The following is a 21587-nucleotide window of genomic DNA, read 5'->3' on the forward strand; positions in this document are numbered from 1 at the left end:
CCCTTAAAATCCTACAAGACTGGACCATATCCACTTCCTTAAGATTTCTGCAACCAAAACTTAGAAATCTTTATTGCAATAATAATAATAATGGTAATACAATGGATACATTGCAATAAGCCCTTCACGGCCATAAGGCCAGGGGTTAAACGGAGCCAAAACGGACTCCATTCTCCTCAAGGGTGCCCTAGATTACAGGAGACCCCCACAGATTTAGATTGATGGTATTACACTACGACTGTCCAAGGAACTTAGATACCTGGGAGTAATACTGGACCCCACTCACTCCTTCCAGGCACACTTGAAATACATCCGTAAGAAGATACGGGACTATACAGCCCTTGTTACCAGAGTAGCAAAAAGGGACTGGGGATTGAAAAAGAAGACCCTCGAGCTGTTTTACAAAGCTGCCTTCCTGCCGATAGCTACCTATGCTTCCGGAGCATGGTACCCCAAAGTCACCATGGCTGTACATCGCAGAATCCTCGACTCTATCCATAGAGCCATGCTGCTTGCTATAACCCGGGCCTGCAGAACAGTTAGCACCCAAGCGCTGCAGGTGCTGGCGGGAACCCTACCTTTAGACCTCGAAGTAGCTAAATGTGGAGTATTATATGAACTCTCCAAGGGAAGAGCCTGCACCTTCGCCGGCTTCGACGCAGATCCTACCACAAACCGTTTGACTGAGAAAAAGAGACTTACAAATCATCTCATGCAAACCTGGCAAACCAGATGGGAGAATTCCCCAAAGGGAGAAGTCACCAAACGAGTCTTCCCCAACGTTGGCAAACTCTATCCAATGGCTCCAGCATAGTTCACGCCGGGACTCCACACGACCTTCCTGCTAACAGGACATGGTGCCTTTAAGGTTAAACTTACAGCCCTGGGCATTACAGATGACCCTACTTGCTGCTGTGGAGAGGTGGAGAGCTGGCACCACCTTATGCATGAATGCCAGCTTTATGATGACCTCCGCTGCCAGCTCATCAGCCGGATCACCTTTTTTGCCCAGAGATAGAGAACAACACCTCCTGGACGGGAGGCAGGAATATATTGCCTTCTCAAAGTTCACTGAAACCTTTTACAGAACAAGACGGGACCTGAATGCACACTAGCCACATAATGGCTAGAAGCCAAAATGTGCATAACACCAAAGATGACCTACCAAGCAACCATGAAGATAGACAAAAAATCTGAATGAAGGATGAATAGCAGCTGTTCTGGCGGCCTGAGCCAAGCACTAGCCTGGCTCTCCTTTAATATCCCTTCCTGGCAGGAGGACGAGACCACCAGTCGCCTTGTTCCCCTGCTACCCCACCTTTCCTTCTGGTGAGGCATGGGCATGCCTCACTGACCGCCTGGGGGAATATCTTCTGTGTCCCCATACTTCTGCCTTTTCCCCCAACCTTCTGCCTCCCCTCCCCCACTCTATCTATACACAATGCGAGCACCCTACACACTAAATTTAATCTAGCCCAAAAATAATCTTCGCCCAGTCTCGGCCTAATTATCCTACGCACTGCCCTACTCCTGCCATATGAATGCATGCACACGTGCTGTATGCAAACATCCAAAGTAATTACGATTGCATGCGTATATATTATGTATCACTGTTGTGTATATGTGCATATATGTGTATGTGCTTGTATGTGTACGTAAGGTTTTTTTTTTTTTTGGGGGGGGTTCTAGCCGCCGAAATCTCAGGAAATTAAGCGGCAGGACCTGCCAGAGTAAATTTTAGTCTACTGGTGTTTCCTGGTCTGCCTCCACGGGGCGAAGGTGGGGCAACGCTGGGCTCCAGCAGGGGTCCAGTGGCTAAATGACCAGAGGAACAACGGTAAAGTGTAAAGTGTGTTTAGGGTCAAGCGGCACCAGGGGTTTCCCCCCATCTCCGCGTAGTTTACATTGTGGGTGAACCAGTTGACTGGAAAAGCCAGAGATTTAAAAGTGTATGGACTTTGTATATATTTGATGCCTTGTACCGTTGTTCATCTGGTCATTTAGCCGCCAGACCCCTACTGAGGCCCGACGTTGTCCCACTTTAGCCCCGTGGAGGCAGACCAGGTACTCACTAGTATATAGTTCACTCTGGCAGGTCCTGCCACCTAATTTCCTAAGATTTCAGTGGCTAGGACCTTAAAAAAAAAAAAAAAAAAAAAATCGCGTACGCGTCGCGGGGAGCGCTAGAAGTCCAAAATGTTGGGCAAAATTAATTTAGATTGGTGATTTTAGATTGTGTGGGGCGTGTTCACGTTGCTATCAGATAGAGTGGGGTGAAGGCTGAAGACTGGGGGGCAAATAGACAGAAATATGGAGCCGAAAGGGAAGGCAACTCCATTTACAGTGGGGCATGCCCCACCAGAGGGAAGAATTAGGGTGGCAGGGTGGGGAGGGAACAGATTACTGTCCCCTCCCCACCTGCCAGGAAGAGGTGAGACAGTGAGCCAGACAAGAGAGCTGGCTCAGGTTGCCAATGTGGTCTGTGTGCATGGGTGGGAGCAAACCAGACCGCAGGGTCAGGTCCGCACCATCCAGAAAAACTTGAGGCCCAGCAGAGGCGATCCAATGTTGGTTTGGCTGAACAGGTTGTGCAAAATGTCACAGTTCGGAGTCATTCATGGGACTGTTGTCCCGTCCGGTAGTCAATGTTCTGGAAAGTGGAGTTTTCTCACTTCTCATAAGAGTTCCAGTTTTGTCTTGCATGAAGGATCAAGCAGTCAAACCTGACATGTGGTTGGGGGTATCTGAGAAGCTTTGTTTGACACATCTATTCGAAGTTTGCAGGCAGAGGAATGGTCAAGCGTCTAGCATACAGGTTCTAGGCAAACTTGGTGAACGCTATATATGAGGCTTCATCTTCCAGCAAGTAGTGTTCCCGGTTTTTGGGATTAAGGCGCACTTGGATGATTAATTCAACACGAAGATCTTCATAAAATTCGCAGCCATACATCTGGTGTCCCCAGGTCTCCACAGAGCCACATGCACACATTGGGTTGTTTTCGAGTCCGAGAAGGTGTAATTTGTGGCGGATCGCTCCCTGTCCTGTTAGGAGATACGTGCTGTACAATCCAGGGCAAACCATACCGGATACCGTGGGTATATTTGTTGTAGATCGGGGAGGAACCTCCGCGTGACTTCCCCTTTTGTGGAGGTCGTCCAGCACTGCTGCCATATCGATCGCAAATAGATCTGGAATCTTTTCTTCTCCACTGTCCGATTTGCAGTTGGGTCTGTGGTGTGATCCTGGAAGGTAGTTGGATTTCCGCGTCTAAGCTGCTGTAACATGCCTAGGCGAATCACTTCAAGATCAAGAGGGAGGGAGGGAGGGTCCCAGTGAGTACTTGCAGCGCATGAGTAGATACAGTGCGGCACGCTCTGGTGAGGGTTAATAAAATAGGTCGGTGAATGATGTTGAGTAGCCGACGATTTACCGCCGTAGAGGCCTTATGGTGCCAGACACCAGAAGCATATGAAATCGCAGGGATGATGGCTGCTTTGTAAAGTATTGCAAGGGTTCTTCTTTTCAGCCCCCAGTCGCGGCGGGCAATCCTGGCAAGCATGGCAGCATAGTTTTTCATTTTCTTCTGGATGTATTTTAAGTGGGGTGTAAATGATAAATTTCGGTCCAGGATCACTCCTAGGTACTTGAGTTCTGTGGCCAACTTGATCGTTCTGTTGTAGATTTTTATCTGCGGTGGTCTGGTAGGAGTTAGATATCCCTTTAGTAGGATAGATTGGGTTTTGGTGGCAGAGATATTAAGGTGATGAGTTTCGGTCCACTCTCTTAGTGTAGAAAGTGCTGAGTTGGCAAGCGTTTCCAGTTGTGCTCTTGAATCAGCAGAGAGGATTAGGGAGAGGTCATCTGCGTATGCGAGCGCTTGCACACCCCCCAGTTCCAGGGAGAGGAACTCATCCAGCACGTAGTTCCAAAGGAGGGGACCCAGTACAGAGCCCTGAGGGCAGCCCCTGCGTACCTGACGTTCAACCTTGCAGTAGGGAGCCTGCACTAGGACCTTCCTATTGTTCAGGTAGCTCTAAATGCATCCATATAGGTTTGATGGCAGGTTGGCAGCTCTTAGTCTTGCGAGGATGCTCTGCCACCAGAGGGCGTCGAACGCCCCTTCAAAGTCCACAGAGATGAGAAGAAGGTACTTTCGTTGGCAGTTTGACGCGGCATTCATGATATATTCTAGTGCATCCAAAGTGGATTTCCCCGTTTTGAATCCTAATTGTTTGTCTGTTGTTAAATTTGCTGCGGTGTAATGTACTTCAAGCCTCGTCTAAGAAGTTGTTCCAGGACTTTGCGGTACACGACATTACACAGGTACAATACCCACACACTTTTAAACCTCTAGCATTCCCAGGAAACTGGTACACCCACAAAGAAAGCAACGCGGAGATGGGGGAAACCCCTGGTGCCGCATGACAACAATATACCTTACACCTTACACCTTAAATGTACTCAGGCATTTCAGCATAAACAGAGGCACCCGTAGCCTATTGGTCAGGCGTGCAGGTGCACAAGTACACATGCCTTCAGTGACCGGAGTTCAAACCGGTCACTACTGAATACGGTGCTGTTTCTTGTAATCTGTCTATCTTGTAAACTCCTCTGACAATTTTGTCGTCCCGGAGTATGAACAGAAAATTTATTTATTTTTTTTTATTTTTTATAAACTGAGGAATCTCGTCGGCGCCAGGTGTGGCAGTAGGTGCGAAACTATTTATTGCATCAATCAGCTGTTATTTGGTGATTTGAACTGAATTTAAGGGGTCTGTTGAATTCGGATTGATAGGAAATTCCATTGGTGTAGTGGATATTCACAATATTACTTTAATAAACCAACCGTTGAGTTAAAATAATAATTTAATACTGTATACAGGGTGATTCACTACCAGTGCGACAAACTTGCAGGAGGTGTAGGGGGCACAAAGACGAATCGGAATCAGCTAGCATCGCAGGGTCCGAAATGCCTTCGTCATGCGGGATATCGCGTGAACAAAGAAGCAAGGAAAAAGAACAAAAACAGCAACTCGTTAGTGTAACAGAAATCATTTTAATGACAAGTTTTACATCGGCAAAAAGCCATGCTACAGAAGGTGTTCGAAAGTTCGACCAGAAGCAGTCACACAGGCTTCACAGCGCCACCGCATGGAATCCCTAACGTTCTGGAAGATTCCTGGCGTGTCTCGAATCTCCCCGGCAGCTACAGAGATGCGAGCGACGAGGTCTTCAACTGAATCAACGGGGATCTCGTACACCAATGTCTTCATTTGACCCCAGCAGAAGAAGTCCAGGCATGATAGGTCCGGCGATCTACAGTAGCAGGCCAATGAACCAGACCACCACAACCTATCCAATGCTGTCCAAATGTTACGTTTAGGTGTTGGCGGACGTCATTGGTGTAATGTAGGGGAGCCCCATTATGCTGGAACCACATTGAGCGGCGCAACGACTGAGGAACATGTGCTTCTTCAATAAGTTTGGGCAGGACTTGCTGTAGAAAGATCAAGTATGCCCTACCGTCCAGACGAGGGGGCAGAAGGTACTGTCCAATGAGGTGGTCTCCAACAATGCCGGCTAAAACATTGACAGAGAAACGGCGTTGAGTTGCACGTGTTCGCGTACCATGGGAGTGCTCCAAAGCCCACAAATGGGCGATATGTTGATTGAAAGTTCCCTCTCTTGTGAAACTTGCCTCATCCGTGAACAATACGGACGCAGCAAATGCGCTGTCTGCCGCACTCTGTTGAAGAAACCAAGTAGCAAAAGTCCTCCGGAGTGGATAATCCGCAGGCTCCAATGATTGGACGCGTTGCAGATGGTATGAACTCTTTTGGTTTGTTGACAGTATCCTCCATACAGTGGATTGGGAAATACCCAATCGTTGGCCTATCGCTCGAGTACTCGTACTCGGATTGCCTTCTGCAAGACGTAGGACATTCTCCTCATTGTCTGGCGTCCTCGTCGTTCGCTCTCGATTCATGGTACCTCTCGTGAAACAACCAGTCTCACGTAATCTTCTATGCACACGTGCGAAAATCGTATGATGAGGAGCACTCCTGTGCGGGAAACGTGTCTGGTACAAGCGCAGAGCGGCGCGCCCTTTACAGTCCGCAGCTCCATACGCGAGGTGCATGTCGGCCAGTTCAACGTTTGAATACTCGTCCATCCTACTGCCTCGGGAACCGGTTCGCAAATGCTGACTTCCAGCGGGATCGCTGTTCACGCGACCTCCCGTTCAACGTCCTCTACCGCATGACGAAGGCATTTCGGACCCCGCAATGCTATGTGATTCCGATTCGTCTTTGTGCCCCCTACACCTCCTTCAAGTTTGTTGTACTGGTAGTGAATCACCTTGTTATACAGGGTGTTTCAGTTAAACGTTTCAGAACTTCTAAGAGGGGTAGGGTACATCCTGACAACTCGAAATCATATAGCAATGTGGGGTCGGAAATGCTTTCCTGAAGCGGTGTTGTACACAGAAGCACCATAAAAAGAAAAGAGACCGTAAGTGAGAAATAGTTTTAATAATACATGAAAAGAAGCAAAAGGTACATGGATTAAAGTAAGTGTTCGAAGTTCCTTCAACCTCGCTATTGCTTTCGCACAGTGGTACCTTGGAAAATGTGCTACAAATCCCCTTTTTCCTGCTGAAGTGTTGTTTTCCGATGAGGCATCCTTCACAAGGGAAGGAATTTTCAACACGCATAACGACCATATCTGGGCGGTCGAGAACCCGCATGCAATACGACGTCGTGCAGCACAGATTCGATTTTCGGTCAATGTATGGGCCGGTATTATGGGAGATCACCTCATCGGACCTTACCTGTTACCGTGTCGTCTAACCGGACCTATCTACTTGATCTTTCTGCAGCAAGTATTGCCACAACTTTTGAGAGATGAACAGATTTCTGCATCGACGCAACAGACAATGTGGTTCCAACACGATGGAGCCCCTGCCCATTATAGCGGAGATGTTCGTAACTACCTGGATGTCACATTTGGTCAACAGTGGATCGGACGTGGTGGTCCCGTGCGTTGGCCTACTCGGTCACCCGACCTATCATGTCTTGATTTTTATTTTTTATTATTATTATTATTATCTGTTTATTTCCATAAGGAAACCACCCCGGGACGGCAAAGTGCCAGGAGGGTGCTAAGTACATATCAGGGTACGAGATACTACGTGCAGTGGGTTACATATACTGAACACGTAGTCTCGTCCCGAAATATTATATACACATTTTATGTTTAATACATACATACAGTATTTACACATTTATGATTGTGTACAAACATTATACAGCTCATATATTTACAATTCATTAATAATTCCACATATAACTTACATATTAACACAACTGTTACAGAAGGTATATTTTTACAGTCAACAGATTATTATTGTTCTTAAAGCAGAAAGCTTCACTTTTATTCACAATTCTTTAGTACTTTGCAGCCGATTCATATTTCGGTCAATCTGTACGAATCCTGGAAGATCTCTTTCCGGTATGTTGCATCCTCACACAGTTTTTCGGCATCTATCTGTAGTGAGTTAAATATTCTCGCTGCATTTGATGGGAAGAATCTTTGCAGGCTACTAAGATTGTTCAGGACTGAACGCAGTGGATTATTTAGTTCTCCGCAACGTCTAGCAGTGGCACGCGGTTTAACTAGAATATTATCCAGGACTGGAGCATCCACTCTGCCTGTGAGCATTTGTGCGAGAGTGTGTATGTTCCTGTTAATTGTCCGCTGCATCCAGGGTGTGATGTTAAGGTTTGAGTAGAGAATGGCCCTTGAGATAGTAAAAGGGTGGCCAGCAACTCTGTTAAGCCATCGCAAGAACCAGTACTCGATCCCAAGGACGGACTTATAATGTGAATCTGGAGCTGAAGACCAGATTTGCGAGGCATACATTGCAATTGGCAGGACACACATTAAAATGTACTTGGTCGCTAGCTGAGGATCCCTAATTCCTACCAGTTCCTGCCTAGTAGCCCATAAAGCGGCGAATATTTTTGTCTTCATATGGGCGAAGTGTTGAGCAAAGGTGAGTCTGTCATCCCACTTAAGACCCAGGTCCAGGTGAGAGTGCACTTTTTCCACACTAGACCCGTTCACAGAGATTGAGATGTCATTTTTATTCTGCTTGTAACTTATGGTCATTTGGGCAGACTTCTGTGCATTAATACGGAGCCCGATGCAATCCAGGTAGCTCTCAAATTCTCGGATTGTGCTATTTGCCATCTGGCAAATACTTTCTGCTGATTCATGGTCTTTGGAAGTGATGAAGAATTTTACATCGTCAGCATATGTTATAAAATTGTAGTACCGTGCAAGAAACGGCTCCAGGACGGCCGCGAAGAGAGTAGCCGAAAGAACTCCCCCTTGAGGCACTCCTTGCGAGATGGTAAAGCAAGATTGTAGCTTTTGGTGCTTAACAATAAGTTTCCTATGTTCTAGCAGGCTGGTTATTATAGTTAACAGATTTCCTCTTACATTAAAATAATTCTTTAAAATCGCAATGAGCGCTGGAGTTGAGACGTTGTCGTAGGCTGCGGAGATATCCAAAAAAATAATATCAATTTGCTTTTTCTCATTTAGTGCTTTCTGCACGCGAAAAAGGGTTTCCAGTAAGTTTGTTATTGTTGATCTACCCGAAATAACTGAGTGCAAATGTGGTGGTCTATGGCTGAAGCAGTGTTGATTGATGGTGGGAAGAAGCGCTTTTTCGAATACCTTCTGTAGGGTGCAACTAACAGAAATTGGTCTGTAATCCTTAGCCAATTTTGGGTGTTTAATCTTTGGTATTGGGGTTACAATGTAATTTTTCCAAGCTTGCGGGAAAGCTCCTGACCTGATGATTTTCTGATAGATGTGCAGTAATAGATCTATTATAAATGGGCTACTTATTTTAAGGATGAACATTGGAAATTTGTCTGGTCCAACAGTGGCCTTATTGGGCAGATCGTTGATTGCTTTCATTACGCTCTCTTTGGTGATTAGTATTTCACTCAATGGAGGTCTTGTTGGTTCCTCTCTTGCCGAATAGTTTCGCTTGTTTAAATCTTTCAGGAATTCCAAAATTTTGTTACCATTATCAGTGTTCTCAATTTGATTCAGTCCATGCAGGTTACTAAAAGTGTTATTAGCCCATTCCTTGAAAATGCATTCTGTCATATTCTCTGTGCTATTTCTATTGCTAGTAATTCTTTTTGCTCGTTTTAGTTTGTTATGAATAACACTGCAGTGTGCCTGTCGTTTTGCTTTGATGAAATGTGCTCTTTCTTTCTTATAACGAATGTGATCGGCAGGATGACCCGTTCTTTGCCATTTTCTATACAGTTTTTGCTTCCTGAGGAAACTTGCTTTCAGTTGTGGGTTAAACCATTCTTTTGTTCTCTCAGATATTTTGATTTCTTTTGCTGCTCCTTCCAATGCTGTTTGGTATAGCTTTTTAGTGATCATTTCTAAAGCTTCGTCTACTGGCTTTTCTTGCAGGTCATTCCAGTTGTAACTAGTCAGGTGACTGAGAATGACCTCTGCATTAATATACTTCACGGAGAAAAGATACTTCCTTTGCTTTTCCCAGTTCGTGTGGTTACCCTGCATGTATTTGTGTATCTTCAGTGCTGCTTCTATTTCAATGGGATTGTGGTCCGACTTAAATTTTATGCAGTTTTGCGTTAGCCTTATGTCTAAGGAACTATGGTACAACAGGTCAAGTTGCTGCATTCCCCTTGTTACTGGTGTCGGAAGCTGCGTCAAGTGCAATGCACCCAATGTAGCATCCAGCTCTTTCTTGGCCTCCCTGTGTTTCGGAAGAGGCAAATTAAAATCTCCCGCTATTATTGTGTCGACTGATGGCTTTAGATTTGCAGCAAGCCAAGCATAGAGTTCGTTTCTTGTCTCCTTTGTGTGCTCAGGTGGGAGGTATATGATGCATATCTGTATTTTCACGTGCTCTTTTGAAAAGGTAACGCAAATCCCTTCAAAATTATTTGAATTGGTTTTTCGTTCTCTTATAGACTGGTATTTATTTTGATAGCAAATTATAACTCCCCCCCCTCGCCTATCTGTTCTTCCGGTTCCCACACATTTGCAGTTTGCTGCCGCAGTTAGCCGATCTAACTGTTTTCCATTTCCCAACCAGGTTTCGATTAGGCAAATGAAATCCAGGTCCCCGTACATCATCATCGTTTGTAGGGTGTGGAGCTTATTTGAGATGCTCCTCACGTTTTGTGCAAACAGGTGGATGTGATGTTCTGCATCCCCAGCTGGGGGTAGTTTTCTTGATTGCTATTGAGCCCGATTCCTTGCATCATTTTTAACCAGTGGTCTGGCCCATCTGTCTCTGTAGGGCTTGACTAAGGTACCTACTGGCCAGGCGCTTACGTCTTGTAGGCGAGTTGCCTTATCTGGTGGACAAGAGATTATAAAGGAGGAGTAAGCTGGGTGTCGTGTTTTCACTTGCTTTACTTCCACAGTTATCCCATGTTCGCCCTCACACATGGCTTTAATATTTTTGGGCTGTGTTGTGGGTCCCAGCCTTGATACAAAAATTTGCTCTCTGGTTGCAACGGAAGTAATGTTGTACATTTCAGAAAACCGTTTGTTTGTTTCTGGTGTGTTACAGGAAGACACATTAATACTTTCTCTGTGAACTGGATTATGTCGTCGGCTGTCATCGGCAAGACTAGGCATGAAATTTTGGGATGGGCGGGTTTTTCTACCCTCAAAAGTGTTATGCTTTTTAGGTAGCATAGTGATGTGCGCATAAGTGAGTGGGTTTGCAGGAACATGATTTGAGGGGGAAGATGTAACTCTCGCGATCGTACTCTTGGAATACATGGATGCCCCACTCATTTCAGTTGATTCCTGTTGTCCTAATATTTCTGAGACTTCTTTATTTTGGTTTCGACTTTTCCTAGTGGAATGTGTGGAGCCATTTCCTTGTGCTGCCCCTAAAGTTTCACTGGATTTGGTGCTATTGCTTGCGAGGTCCTGCTGCAAACAGACAGTTCCCGGCTGGGCTTGAAATTCACATATTATTTGGCTGTCTTGTAGTTTTGCAATTCGTTCTGATATGTTTTCCCCCGAATTCAATTCTTTTCTTGTCTTCTGTTTCTGATTTTGTATGCTTTCTGTCATCCTGTACAATCCATGCATACCACTTCTACTTTTCTTTGGGTAGCTCTGCCTCGCATAGCAAGTTTCGTCGGTTACGGGGGCCGCTGAGCCACCTTGTGCAACGAGGACTGATTCAAAGCATCCTAGCTTTTCCTCCAGTCGTTTAAGGGTGTGCAATATTTTACTGTTTTGTTCTTTGAGAAGAAAATTCTCTTCCTGCAGTTCCTGTAGCATTTTATGTACAGGGATGAAATTGCTCGCGAGGTTTTCAGCGTATTCCACAGCCTGCATCGAAAAGGGGCTGATGCAGTCTGCAAGGATATCCTTTAATTCCGTACGCGAGACATATTCTTTACGGTTCTCCTCCTGCCTTTCATCCGGGCTATGATTGCTCCTCTGTCTAGCGAAAGCCCCTTCAGAGTGCTCGCAGTCTTCCGGGCAAATATCGCATCCCAAGGTTTCAAAAATTGATCCTTCAGGATGGCCCAAGATGCCATTTCCAAGGTCAGTCTGAGAGAGGATTTCTCTTGTTGCTTGTTCAAGGTCATTAATCTGTTCTGTGCATGAATCTTCACAAATGACTTCATTAGGCAATTCTTCATTATTTTTCCCTGTTTGTTGCCTACAAGCGTCACATTCAAACTTGCGTTTTCTAGTTTTGTTTAATCTCTTAATATCTACAGAAGTACAATCAGGCTTATTGCAATAGTTTTTGTGACAAGTAACGCATTTAATTATGAAGTCATCATTGGTCAGACATATGCAGCAAGTAAGCGGCACGGCTGATGCGCTGAAATCTGTCATTCTGAAATGCAAATGGAGCCGGAATTTCAGTAATTTCGAGGCAGGTAGTCTTTAGTACAACAAGATAGGGCACTTCTATCGTTCGATGACTAGCCTATGAAATATGCAGGTGGAAATGGGGGAGGTTTTAATCCCTAACTTTGTCACCGTTTGACCTTGTCCAGAGCTTAAGTGCCGTATTGCCTTAAGCAGAATATTGCTATGTTCCGCTGCACTGAATCGCTATAAACCAACCGTTCCTTTCAACTATTACACGAAGTATGAATGCTTAAAATCAAGATTAGACATATTACCTGTTCAGGATTCCATTAGTAGACACTATATCCAGATTCCACTTCTCATAAGCTCTCTGTCAATATGCAGTTCATTTATGATTCTTTCAGATTAACTTAGGTATTTGAGTATTTTTAGGAGCACATAATTCAGTAACTCACTGACCTGATCTCGCTATGCGCACGCCTTTACAGCTGCTGTAAAAAACTGGGGTCATATGAAATCGCTAGTTTATGACACCCCTGTTGACAATGCTGAGGAGCTGGTTGCAAGAATCGCAGTAGCTGCCGAAGAAATTCGAAATTCGCCTGGAGTATTCCAGAATGTTCGGATGTCCATGCGTCGGAGATGTGAGGCGTGCATTGTAGCCCGTGGAAGAAACTTCGAACACTTACTTTAATCCATGTACCTTTTGCTTCTTTTCATGTATTATTAAACGATTTTTCACTTACGGTCTCTTTTCTTTATGGTGCTTCTGTGTACAACACCGCTTCAGGAAAGCATTTCCGACCCCACATTGCTATATGATTTCGAGTTGTCAGGATGTACCCTACCCCTCTTAGAAGTTCTGAAACGTTTAACTGAAACACCCTGTATACCAACAATACAGAGGATACTGTAACATAATCTATTTACAATAACTGATTATGAATAAAGCCAGAAAACAATATAAAATACCAAAATTTAAAAATGTAATAAAATGTATAAGGTTAAAAGCGTTAAAACTATTAAAATAACTATTAAAGTATTAAATTATTATTTTAACTCAACGGTTGGTGTATTAATGTAATATTGTGAATATGAACTTACCCAACCTCAGAGGGCTTTTTGAAGATATGGTGCAGTGGATTCTGGCTGAGCCACGAACCTAGTTATATGGTAGAGCCAACTGCTCAGATTGAGTGAGTCAATGGCGTCCTCTGATTTGCTTCTAAGGAAGGGCTTTCCCTTATTTATGGTAGCCTCTAAGTGAAGTTTTATTGCCCGCCTCTTGTTCCTAATAAAAAATTAGGAAGAACGGTAGAACCTCGGATAGAACCGCTTCTCTCTAGATAGGGAGAAGGCGGATCTATCCGAGGGTGAGCCGGAGTTTTTCCACCGCTTGTGCATGTTTTGTTGGACGTGGAAGCTTTCAGAGACTGTTGGACTTCACTAGGCCCTTGAATGCTCTGTAATGGTTAGTTTCTTCATTGCAGCATAGAGAGAGAGAGAGATAGTGGCTATCCATCTTGTCATTAGGTCAATTCGGAGTTCAGGGTCGCATTCCTCAAGGACAGTCCATGGGATTGTCTGGTCCGCATAAACACACCTTTCAGGATTGAGGTATTTGGGCGCTGTAATTGTTTTGGTTGTGACTTTCCTCCTGCCAGAATTGATGGGCATTTCTATTTGCACAGAGAGAATGATGGGGTTATGATCAGACTGTATGTTGCTTGTCGGGTTTTGATTACTACACAGTTTGCCGACGCGAACGCGAGGTCCAATTTTCTTTCATCCCTCGTGGGTGGTGTACTCACCAGTTTAAGACCTAATATGTCTAGACGCTGACTCAGTTTTCTCATGAGGCTCCCCAGGGTATATGGGAGATTGAAATCCCCACACACGACGTGCTTCAGTGATGACTGGAGATGGTTAAGCAGCCAATTCAGGAATTCATCAACTACTTGTGCATCTGGAACCGGTGGGATATACACTGCGACAATGTCGAGAGAAACTTTCTGGCTGTCGTTGTTTTTAGTTTTTAGTTCTATCTTCCACTCGATACTGAGTGGAAGATAGAAAATACCTGCTCATTGAACAAAATTGCAACTCCTCTTTCCTGCGGTTTTCTCTAGACGTGCACACCATTTGATATCTTGAAGGCCAAGTAGAAGAAAATGTTTCTTCACTGCGATCAAGCCATATTTCTGCGAAGCAAACCACATCCATTGAACTGGACAGCAAGAGCGCCTCAACTTCATTCAATTTGTTCCTCATAGATCGCACATTTTGAAATAGAAGTTGAAATGAAGCTGTTCTATTGACCTTGACGAGGGATGTACACTACCTGATCCGTCTGTGATGCGTTGCTGGTTTTCGATATGTTGAAACCATGACAGAGATCGTAAAATTAAGAGATAGAGATGACGGAGATTTTGAATAGTTTTCAATCTTATTATTTTCAATCACCATTGAGAGCCATCTTTCCATAGGTATGTTAAGGGCGAAATGTGGAATTACCTTTTTGCTACGGCCATTCCCATGTAGAGCAGTTCGATTGTTAGTTGGGAATAGAGATACATCGTCTAGTCAGAGTCTGGACTGTTGTGGACACCTCTCAGGGGTATTTGAGGGTATCGCTTCTTTTCTGCTTCGTGTTTCACAAAATGGCCTGATGATGGTGGTGCTGAGGGGCCATTTGGCACACGTTCCAATCCTTTCAAACTGGCTTCTGTCACAACAGAAGTGAAAAGAAGCATAAGATGTGCTACGAGTGTTCAGTCCTGAATCTTTAAATCCAACTGGAGTTCCTCTAACAATACATCAGTGACGAGTTTTGCAGACGTGTCCGGAGCCAAACGCGATACAAACAAACTGCTGGAGGAAAGTCGGGGTGATGAACCAGCCAGTTTGAAAGGCTGAAGCTTCGAAACTAGTGCGGTGCCCGTCCAAATGTTTTTCTTCCTATTCGAACTGTTTTGACTAGCTGTCTTGCACTTGGTAGTCTGGACATTTAACGGTTTGGCACCCAGCACCCAGTTGTGGGCAGGCGTGGTGGTGGCCTGGGTTTGTTCAGGGCTAACTGACGAGTGAATTCCAGAGTGCAGTTCAAGGGCGTATGATGTGGCATTTTTGTTTCTATACTGATCAGGGCTTACTTCGTCGGGTGGCACATGAACACTAGTTTGTTTCCTTGGGCAGATTTAGCTTGAACACATTTAAATATGGTTTAGCTCTCTCAGAGGGGTGTTCAATGCAATCTCTCGTTTCTCTATTACGCTCATAGATAGTAATAGGCGGCGTGTTCACGACTGCCCCTTTTTGTCGGTTTTCCGCTTCAACGCTAGAGCTAGTCGTGTAGAAGGATACTCGTTCAATACAATCTTTTCCCAATTGAGGAGATATAGTGTCAACATCTCTGCTAGCTAGTTTTGAGGTCTGAGGAACCTGCAGAAATGATCGTAATGCGGATCTCTCTCTGATAGCATAACATTGCTCTTCATGTCTATCATCTCGTTTTTCAACAAGCTCATTTCCTTTCTAATTTCCTCGTTCTGTGCACGAAGTTCTTGGTTTATACTGAGTAGAGCAGATAAACATTCATAAATTTTTGGAAATTTCTCCTCTAAATTGTGCATATAATCTTCAGCCTGCATAGCAACAGGGTAAAAAAATTGCGTAAATGCTTCCGCTATTACGCTGCTAAGGCTATTCAGGTTGCTGAGATGTGAGATGTCTGTTCACTCACTGCATCACGGGATCTGAGTTTACGGAGCAGCTGCGACCGGAATTTTGGCAGTTGTTAGGACAGATACAACAACAACACCATTTGTTTATAATAGTGGTGTCGGGCTGCGTTTGTGAACTCACAACTTTTCCCTTACCATCGTTGGGTAGGTCATTTGTCCGGTCTCGCTCATGTTCCCAAATGAAGTCTAACTTCCTGATCCAAATTACTTTCTTTATTCTCCAAGTCATTGTTTTGCATGTCAGTGAAACGGTGAGGGGTTACGGAATTGCTCTCGTCCAAAGTATTAAATATTTCTACCGGTGCATTATCTTCTCTTTGAGGAAGGGAGTATCATCCTTCCTATTGGCCATTGCTGTGGTTCCTATTTGTTTACTCTTTACACAACATTTTCCCAGAAACCCTTTCCTTTTGCCCAGTGACAAGCGAGAGAGGCTTGAATACCCCGAGCATAACAGGAATATTCTGTGCTTTGATTTGCTGCAGATTAAGGTTTCATCTGCAGCAGTATGACAGAAGTCACATGTCCCAGAGGTTACTGCGAGTGTTGTGTTCTTAGTCTGAGTCATTATTGCTGTTAGCAAGCAGCTCCCTGTTATTGCTGAATTAAAAGATTAAAAGAATTAAGACTGCCTGAGAAAGGGTAACGATCGTTTTCGACTCCTGAGGCTAACTAGTCAAATAACTCTATTCATGCAGGATCAACGATAACCTTGAAACAAAGTCAGGCGGTTTTATGGTCAACGTCCATAGTTCAATTACTATTAATATAAAAATATTAATAAATAATTACCTGATTAAGACACAGGTCAAAGAAGAGTATCACCATGTAACTGGTATCCTTAGGATCACGTAGATACTACACATGCAACTGTTCATAGAGAATTTCATTCACTATTAAACGCACACACAGAGCACATAAAGTTTGCGTCCGCACCGACGCTCAACACGACGACACATGATGGAGCTCAAATGATGGAGAAACATCATGATGCTAAAGATATCCAACGACTGCCGTCGCCAGCACGATCATCAGACTTCAATCCGATTGAACATGTGGGATGTTGGGCGTCGAACCCTTGGGCGTCGCACTGCACGCTGACAGCCAACTCCTCAGTGGCCTGGTGAGCTGAGATCTGCGCTGGTGGAAGAATGGGATTTGTTGCCACAGAATACTATAAAGATCATTATATCAAGCATGGTTCACCGCTGTCAGACCTGTTTAGCCGTTGGAGGGATCATGCGCCGTACTGATATCATGTGACCATATTTTCCAGCATCGGTATCTAATCCACGAGGCGCTTACATCTGGTGAGTATGGGGTTGGCAAACCCAGGGTACTGAGCTGGATATCATCATTCTTCTCTTTCTTTGTGATTCCCTTCTATCTCTCTCTCTCTCTCTCTCTCTCTCTCTCTCTCTCTCTCTCTCATGGTAATGTGGGATTTTTTTTTTGGCCGATGCAGCATAAGCCTCAGGCTTCCTTGCACCATATTGCTAATAATAATAATAAATAATAATGCGACCTCTTTGATAATTCTTATACAATCCCTATAAATGTCCCTTATACCTGTCTGAAGTTTCTCGCTGTCTTCTAATTTCATGGTTATTCTCTGGTACACCACCATACCAAAATTTGTCCCGCTTCATCGCAAGCTGCAGAGATACACCACGTTTTCTACGTGTTCTCTAAATTTTGTTGAGCAGTGTACATATATATATTTTTTTTTTTTTCTTTCTCCCCACACCAGTCTCAAGATTGGCTACGGAATACATGCAGTTTACAGACACAATATAACGACCTTATAGTCATCATTGCTTTCACACAAAAACATTACAAAACAAAAAAACAATACTATAAATAATAAAAACAATAATTGTTATTTTATTTACAGACATTATCATTTGAAATACAATGCGCCATCTTGCGAGTTCATTTTTCCTGACACTGCGTAATCATAGTAGTGGAGATCAACATGGAGACTGATCTGTCATTGGTTATAACGATTGTTTTGTTATTATTATTACTTTTCTTGACAGTTTTCGGATATTTAGTTTATTCAGGATTACTTCGCACTATTGATATTAGAGCGGGAAAACCTCCAGTGCAAGACCTTAAAATTATATATAAATTTAGCCGTGGTTCTTATAAAAATTCTGGTGATATTTTTGCCGAAACGAATGATCTTGCACCTCACCATCGCTGCATTGGAGTGTATTACGACGACCCTGAAGAGGTTTGTTGTTATTTTTATTTCCCCCTCCCACATTTAGCTAGTAATATGGACCATTTTAATCATATTTGAAATTCTATAAACAAACAGTATTCCTTGCGTGCCGGAGTGATGAGTCAGTTTAATTAAATAAGAACGCATTCACGCGCCCCTTTCATTCTCCACTTTTGAAAGATTTTAATTTAGGAAACCCATTCAAATAAGGATATTCGAGGAGTGGGTTTAATCTGATTATGAAAAATTAAATTTAAGGTGTGGAGGCAAAACCTTTTATACCCTAGCAGTTTCTCAACTGTGTCCGAACTGGGAAGCTGAATCTCTTTCAATTCAAGGAGGAAGTGGACAAACTTTTGGAGCGAATGGATGGGTGAAATGTGTTTTTTTTTTTTTTTTTGTTTTTTTTGCTGATGCTGTATAAGCTTGCTTTCTTGCATCATATGCCTCTACTAATGCTAATGTTATTTAGTTTACTAATTGTACTAAATAGCAGCAGTGAAATTGCGAATTTTCTGCTCCTCTGAGATTAATGAACAGGCCCCGCCGATCCTCTTTATCAACCAAGTAATTGGTATATAAGCAGAAGGATTACGAGAGCCATTTTAGTATTTATAAAATGATAGATTTATTTTAGGTTTTGGCATCACTACTCAGAAGGAACATTTTTTCCAAAATTAGAAATGTTAAAAATGTTAAATATATGCATACTGTTTTTTTTTTTTTTTTTTTTTATGGATTCATATGTGTGGTTATGTACTTATAACTTTTTTTATTTATAATTTTTAGAAGATGCTGTTAATTTATCTTCCCAGTATAGCCAAGACTTCTGGCAAGTGAAGCCCTTAACCCAATGTAAATAAATAAGGATTTAAAATTGTTGCCTGTGATTGGTACTTGCATCTGCAGTGCTGGAGCTCTCAGCACTTCCTAAATTACCTTGATTTATATTTTAGGTTGATTTGAGATGTGTTGTGAGTCAGTACTCAAAGCAGTTTTGGCCCAATTTGATCTCAAGAATAATAGAAACCCTCTACCTCAAGAATAATAGAAACCCTCTCCACTCTTGTTCCAGTTTCTATTTCAGAGTGCAACATTCTTGTTCACTTGATTGGGTAATCATGCAATTGTTCTACTCTGATCTCTTTATTATTTTGATATCAGTTTTGATTCTAGTGTCTAGCATTTGTGTTCATTGTGTAATGAACAGGATGGAAACAATAAATGCAGAATAACATACCAACTGTGTGGTACAACACTGAAGGTTGGTGGTGAATGAAAAAAGATCTTGGGGTTTATTGTACTGACAGATATGAAGTTCTCTGAACAGTGTAGATAGGCTGCCAGTACTGCTTGTGGAGTTTTATCAGTGATATACATGAATTTTTATAGTAGGGATAAGGAGGTGATTATGCTATTTTATAAGGGAGTGGTTAGGCTACATCTTGAGTACTGCATAGAGGTCTGGAAGTCTCATTTTAGGAAGGAGGTTGATCTGCTGGAATGGGCGGAGAGAAGGGAAATGAGATCAGTGAGGAGAACAAAAGTATAATGAAGAACTGAAGCTTTACTAAGAAAGGCTTCAGTTCTGCAAATTGAGCATCTGGAAACTAGGAACCTTTGAAGAGCTCTGATTGATGTGTTTAAATCTATAAATGGATTAAGTAAGCTAAGTGCTCATGGTATCTTTCCTCAGACAATACACTCATGAGGAGCTTAAATTTAAACTGAGGAAGGATGGTTGCAAGATAATGTACAAAATTTGCTTTCATCCAGCACATACACATGTAAAAATTCTTGGAAAAGCACTTCCACCTAGTATGAAAGTGTCAGTAGTTTGAATAAATTTAAGGAGGAACTGGACAGACTCCTAGAGGGGGGGGAGAGTTAGACAGGTGATGTTTTTTTTGTTTTTTTTTGGCTAATTCTGTATATGCTTACTTGTTTGAATCACTTGCTACCACTAATAAAAAATTATGCAATTATTTTATATGTATATAATCACCTATAGAAATTCTTTTACAAAGCAACATGTCACTGTGGCATTGTAAAAGAATGTTGGTGAATTTTGTGTTGAGAGTGAACCAACTCGTAGTTTACTACTGAATGTACAGATTATTAGTATTAGTCTTAGCAAACAAAGCAAGAAAGCAAGCTTATACAGCATCTGCCAAAAAAAGGGAAAAAAAAACCCTTCCTATATCATTTATCCATTCTTTCTAATAGTTTGTCTAGTTTTTCCTTGAATTTATTCAAACTACCATTTTTACAACACTAAATGGAACTTGGTTCCAAAAACCAACTACCATCTGGCTAAAGGAAAACTTAAACTGCTCATCTATCCAGCAATCATTTCTCAACTTGAATTTATGACTTCTCATGTATAGACTGAGTAAGAGGAAGGATTCCATCAGCATTGAGCTTACTCAATCCATTCAAAGCCTTAAACACTTCAGTGAGATCTCCTTGCAGTTTTTAGAACTGAGGCCTTTCTTGGCAAGAGCACCCTTTTATTCCCATTGCTAATCTTGTTGCTGTTCTCTGCACCCATCCGACAGATCCGCATCCTTCCTAAAATGGGCATTTAGACCTCTATGGAGTACTCAAAAAGTGGCATAACCTTTGCCTTATTACAACAGGTTAATCACTTCCTTATCCCTGCTAGGATAAGGAAGTGATTAACCTGTTGTAATAAGGCAAAATTTATTGATAAAAACCACGAGCTGTCTTGGAATACCATCTTCATGTCTGACTGTGCAATTACTCCCAGGTCTTCTTCATCCTCAATTACCCGAATGTAGCACCACACAGTTGATAGGTTAATACCACTGGGGGGTTACTGCTACCTGTTGTGCAGTACCTTATATTATCAGTGTTAAACTTCAGTTGTCACTTCACAGCCCATCTGTCTAATTTTTCTAAATCTTGTTGCAAAAGGATACCCTGATTACTGTCATTGAACAGCCTGCCTACCTTTATATCATCTGCAAGTGTGGCCATTAACCTGATATGCCTTCATCAGTATCATTACTATGAGGGGCATTTGAAAAATTCAGGTGAAGGTTTTATTTGATGAGTCTGATAACATGTTACTTTTCAACTTAGTCACCTTTGGAATAAATACACATTTGCTACCGATTCCGCAATGTGTTGATTCCAGCTGCGAAGAAAGTTTTATCTTATGCCTACAGGAATGTATCTACTGCAGCAGTGATGTCACTGTCGGTGGGAAATGGATGCTAGCCAGATATATTTTCAAATTAGGAAATAGTTACAAGTTAGACGGTTCTAGATCTGGGAATATGGAGGATTATCCAAGAATTCACAGCTGCATCTATGGCAGTGATAGACTTGTGGGCAAGTGTGTTTTCCTGGTGGAACAAGACTCCCTCCTTTGTTGAGTTTTCCTCGATATTTGTCCTTGATGTGTTCACACAAATGTCTGACAATGTTTGCATAATATGCTCCTGTGACTGTCTGACATTTCTGAAGGTAATCCACTGGCAACACTCCATTAGCACCCAAAAAAACCGATGCCATTACTTTTCCAACAGAAGGAATCAACTTAGCTTTCTTTGGAGAGGGAGATGAGCAGTATTTTCACTGTTGGACTGCTCCTTTGTCTATGGCTGAAAGTGATAGACCCACATCTCATTTATGCTCACCAACCTTGCATGGAAATTTGTTGGATCTGTGTGAA

At 42.8% G+C, this 21587-nt stretch overlaps 1 protein-coding gene across 1 annotated transcript in view; it reads left to right on the top strand.

Annotated features, from left to right (window-relative positions):
• The first annotated feature begins 17623 nt into the window (after nucleotides 1–17623).
• LOC150076236 (testis-expressed protein 264-like) overlaps nucleotides 17624–21587 on the top strand; it is a 37937-nt gene continuing 33973 nt past the window's right edge. Inside the window, exon 1 of the mRNA XM_090387426.1 lies at nucleotides 17624–17896. Coding sequence (XP_090243552.1) covers nucleotides 17636–17896 — 261 coding nt within the window. The 5' untranslated portion in view covers nucleotides 17624–17635. The remainder of the gene's footprint in view (nucleotides 17897–21587) is intronic.

The sequence above is a fragment of the Mastigoproctus giganteus genome, chromosome 13 (genome assembly GCF_048544385.1).
Source record: "Mastigoproctus giganteus isolate SK-2022 chromosome 13, ASM4854438v1, whole genome shotgun sequence".
In the NCBI taxonomy this organism is placed as follows: domain Eukaryota; kingdom Metazoa; phylum Arthropoda; class Arachnida; order Uropygi; family Thelyphonidae; genus Mastigoproctus; species Mastigoproctus giganteus.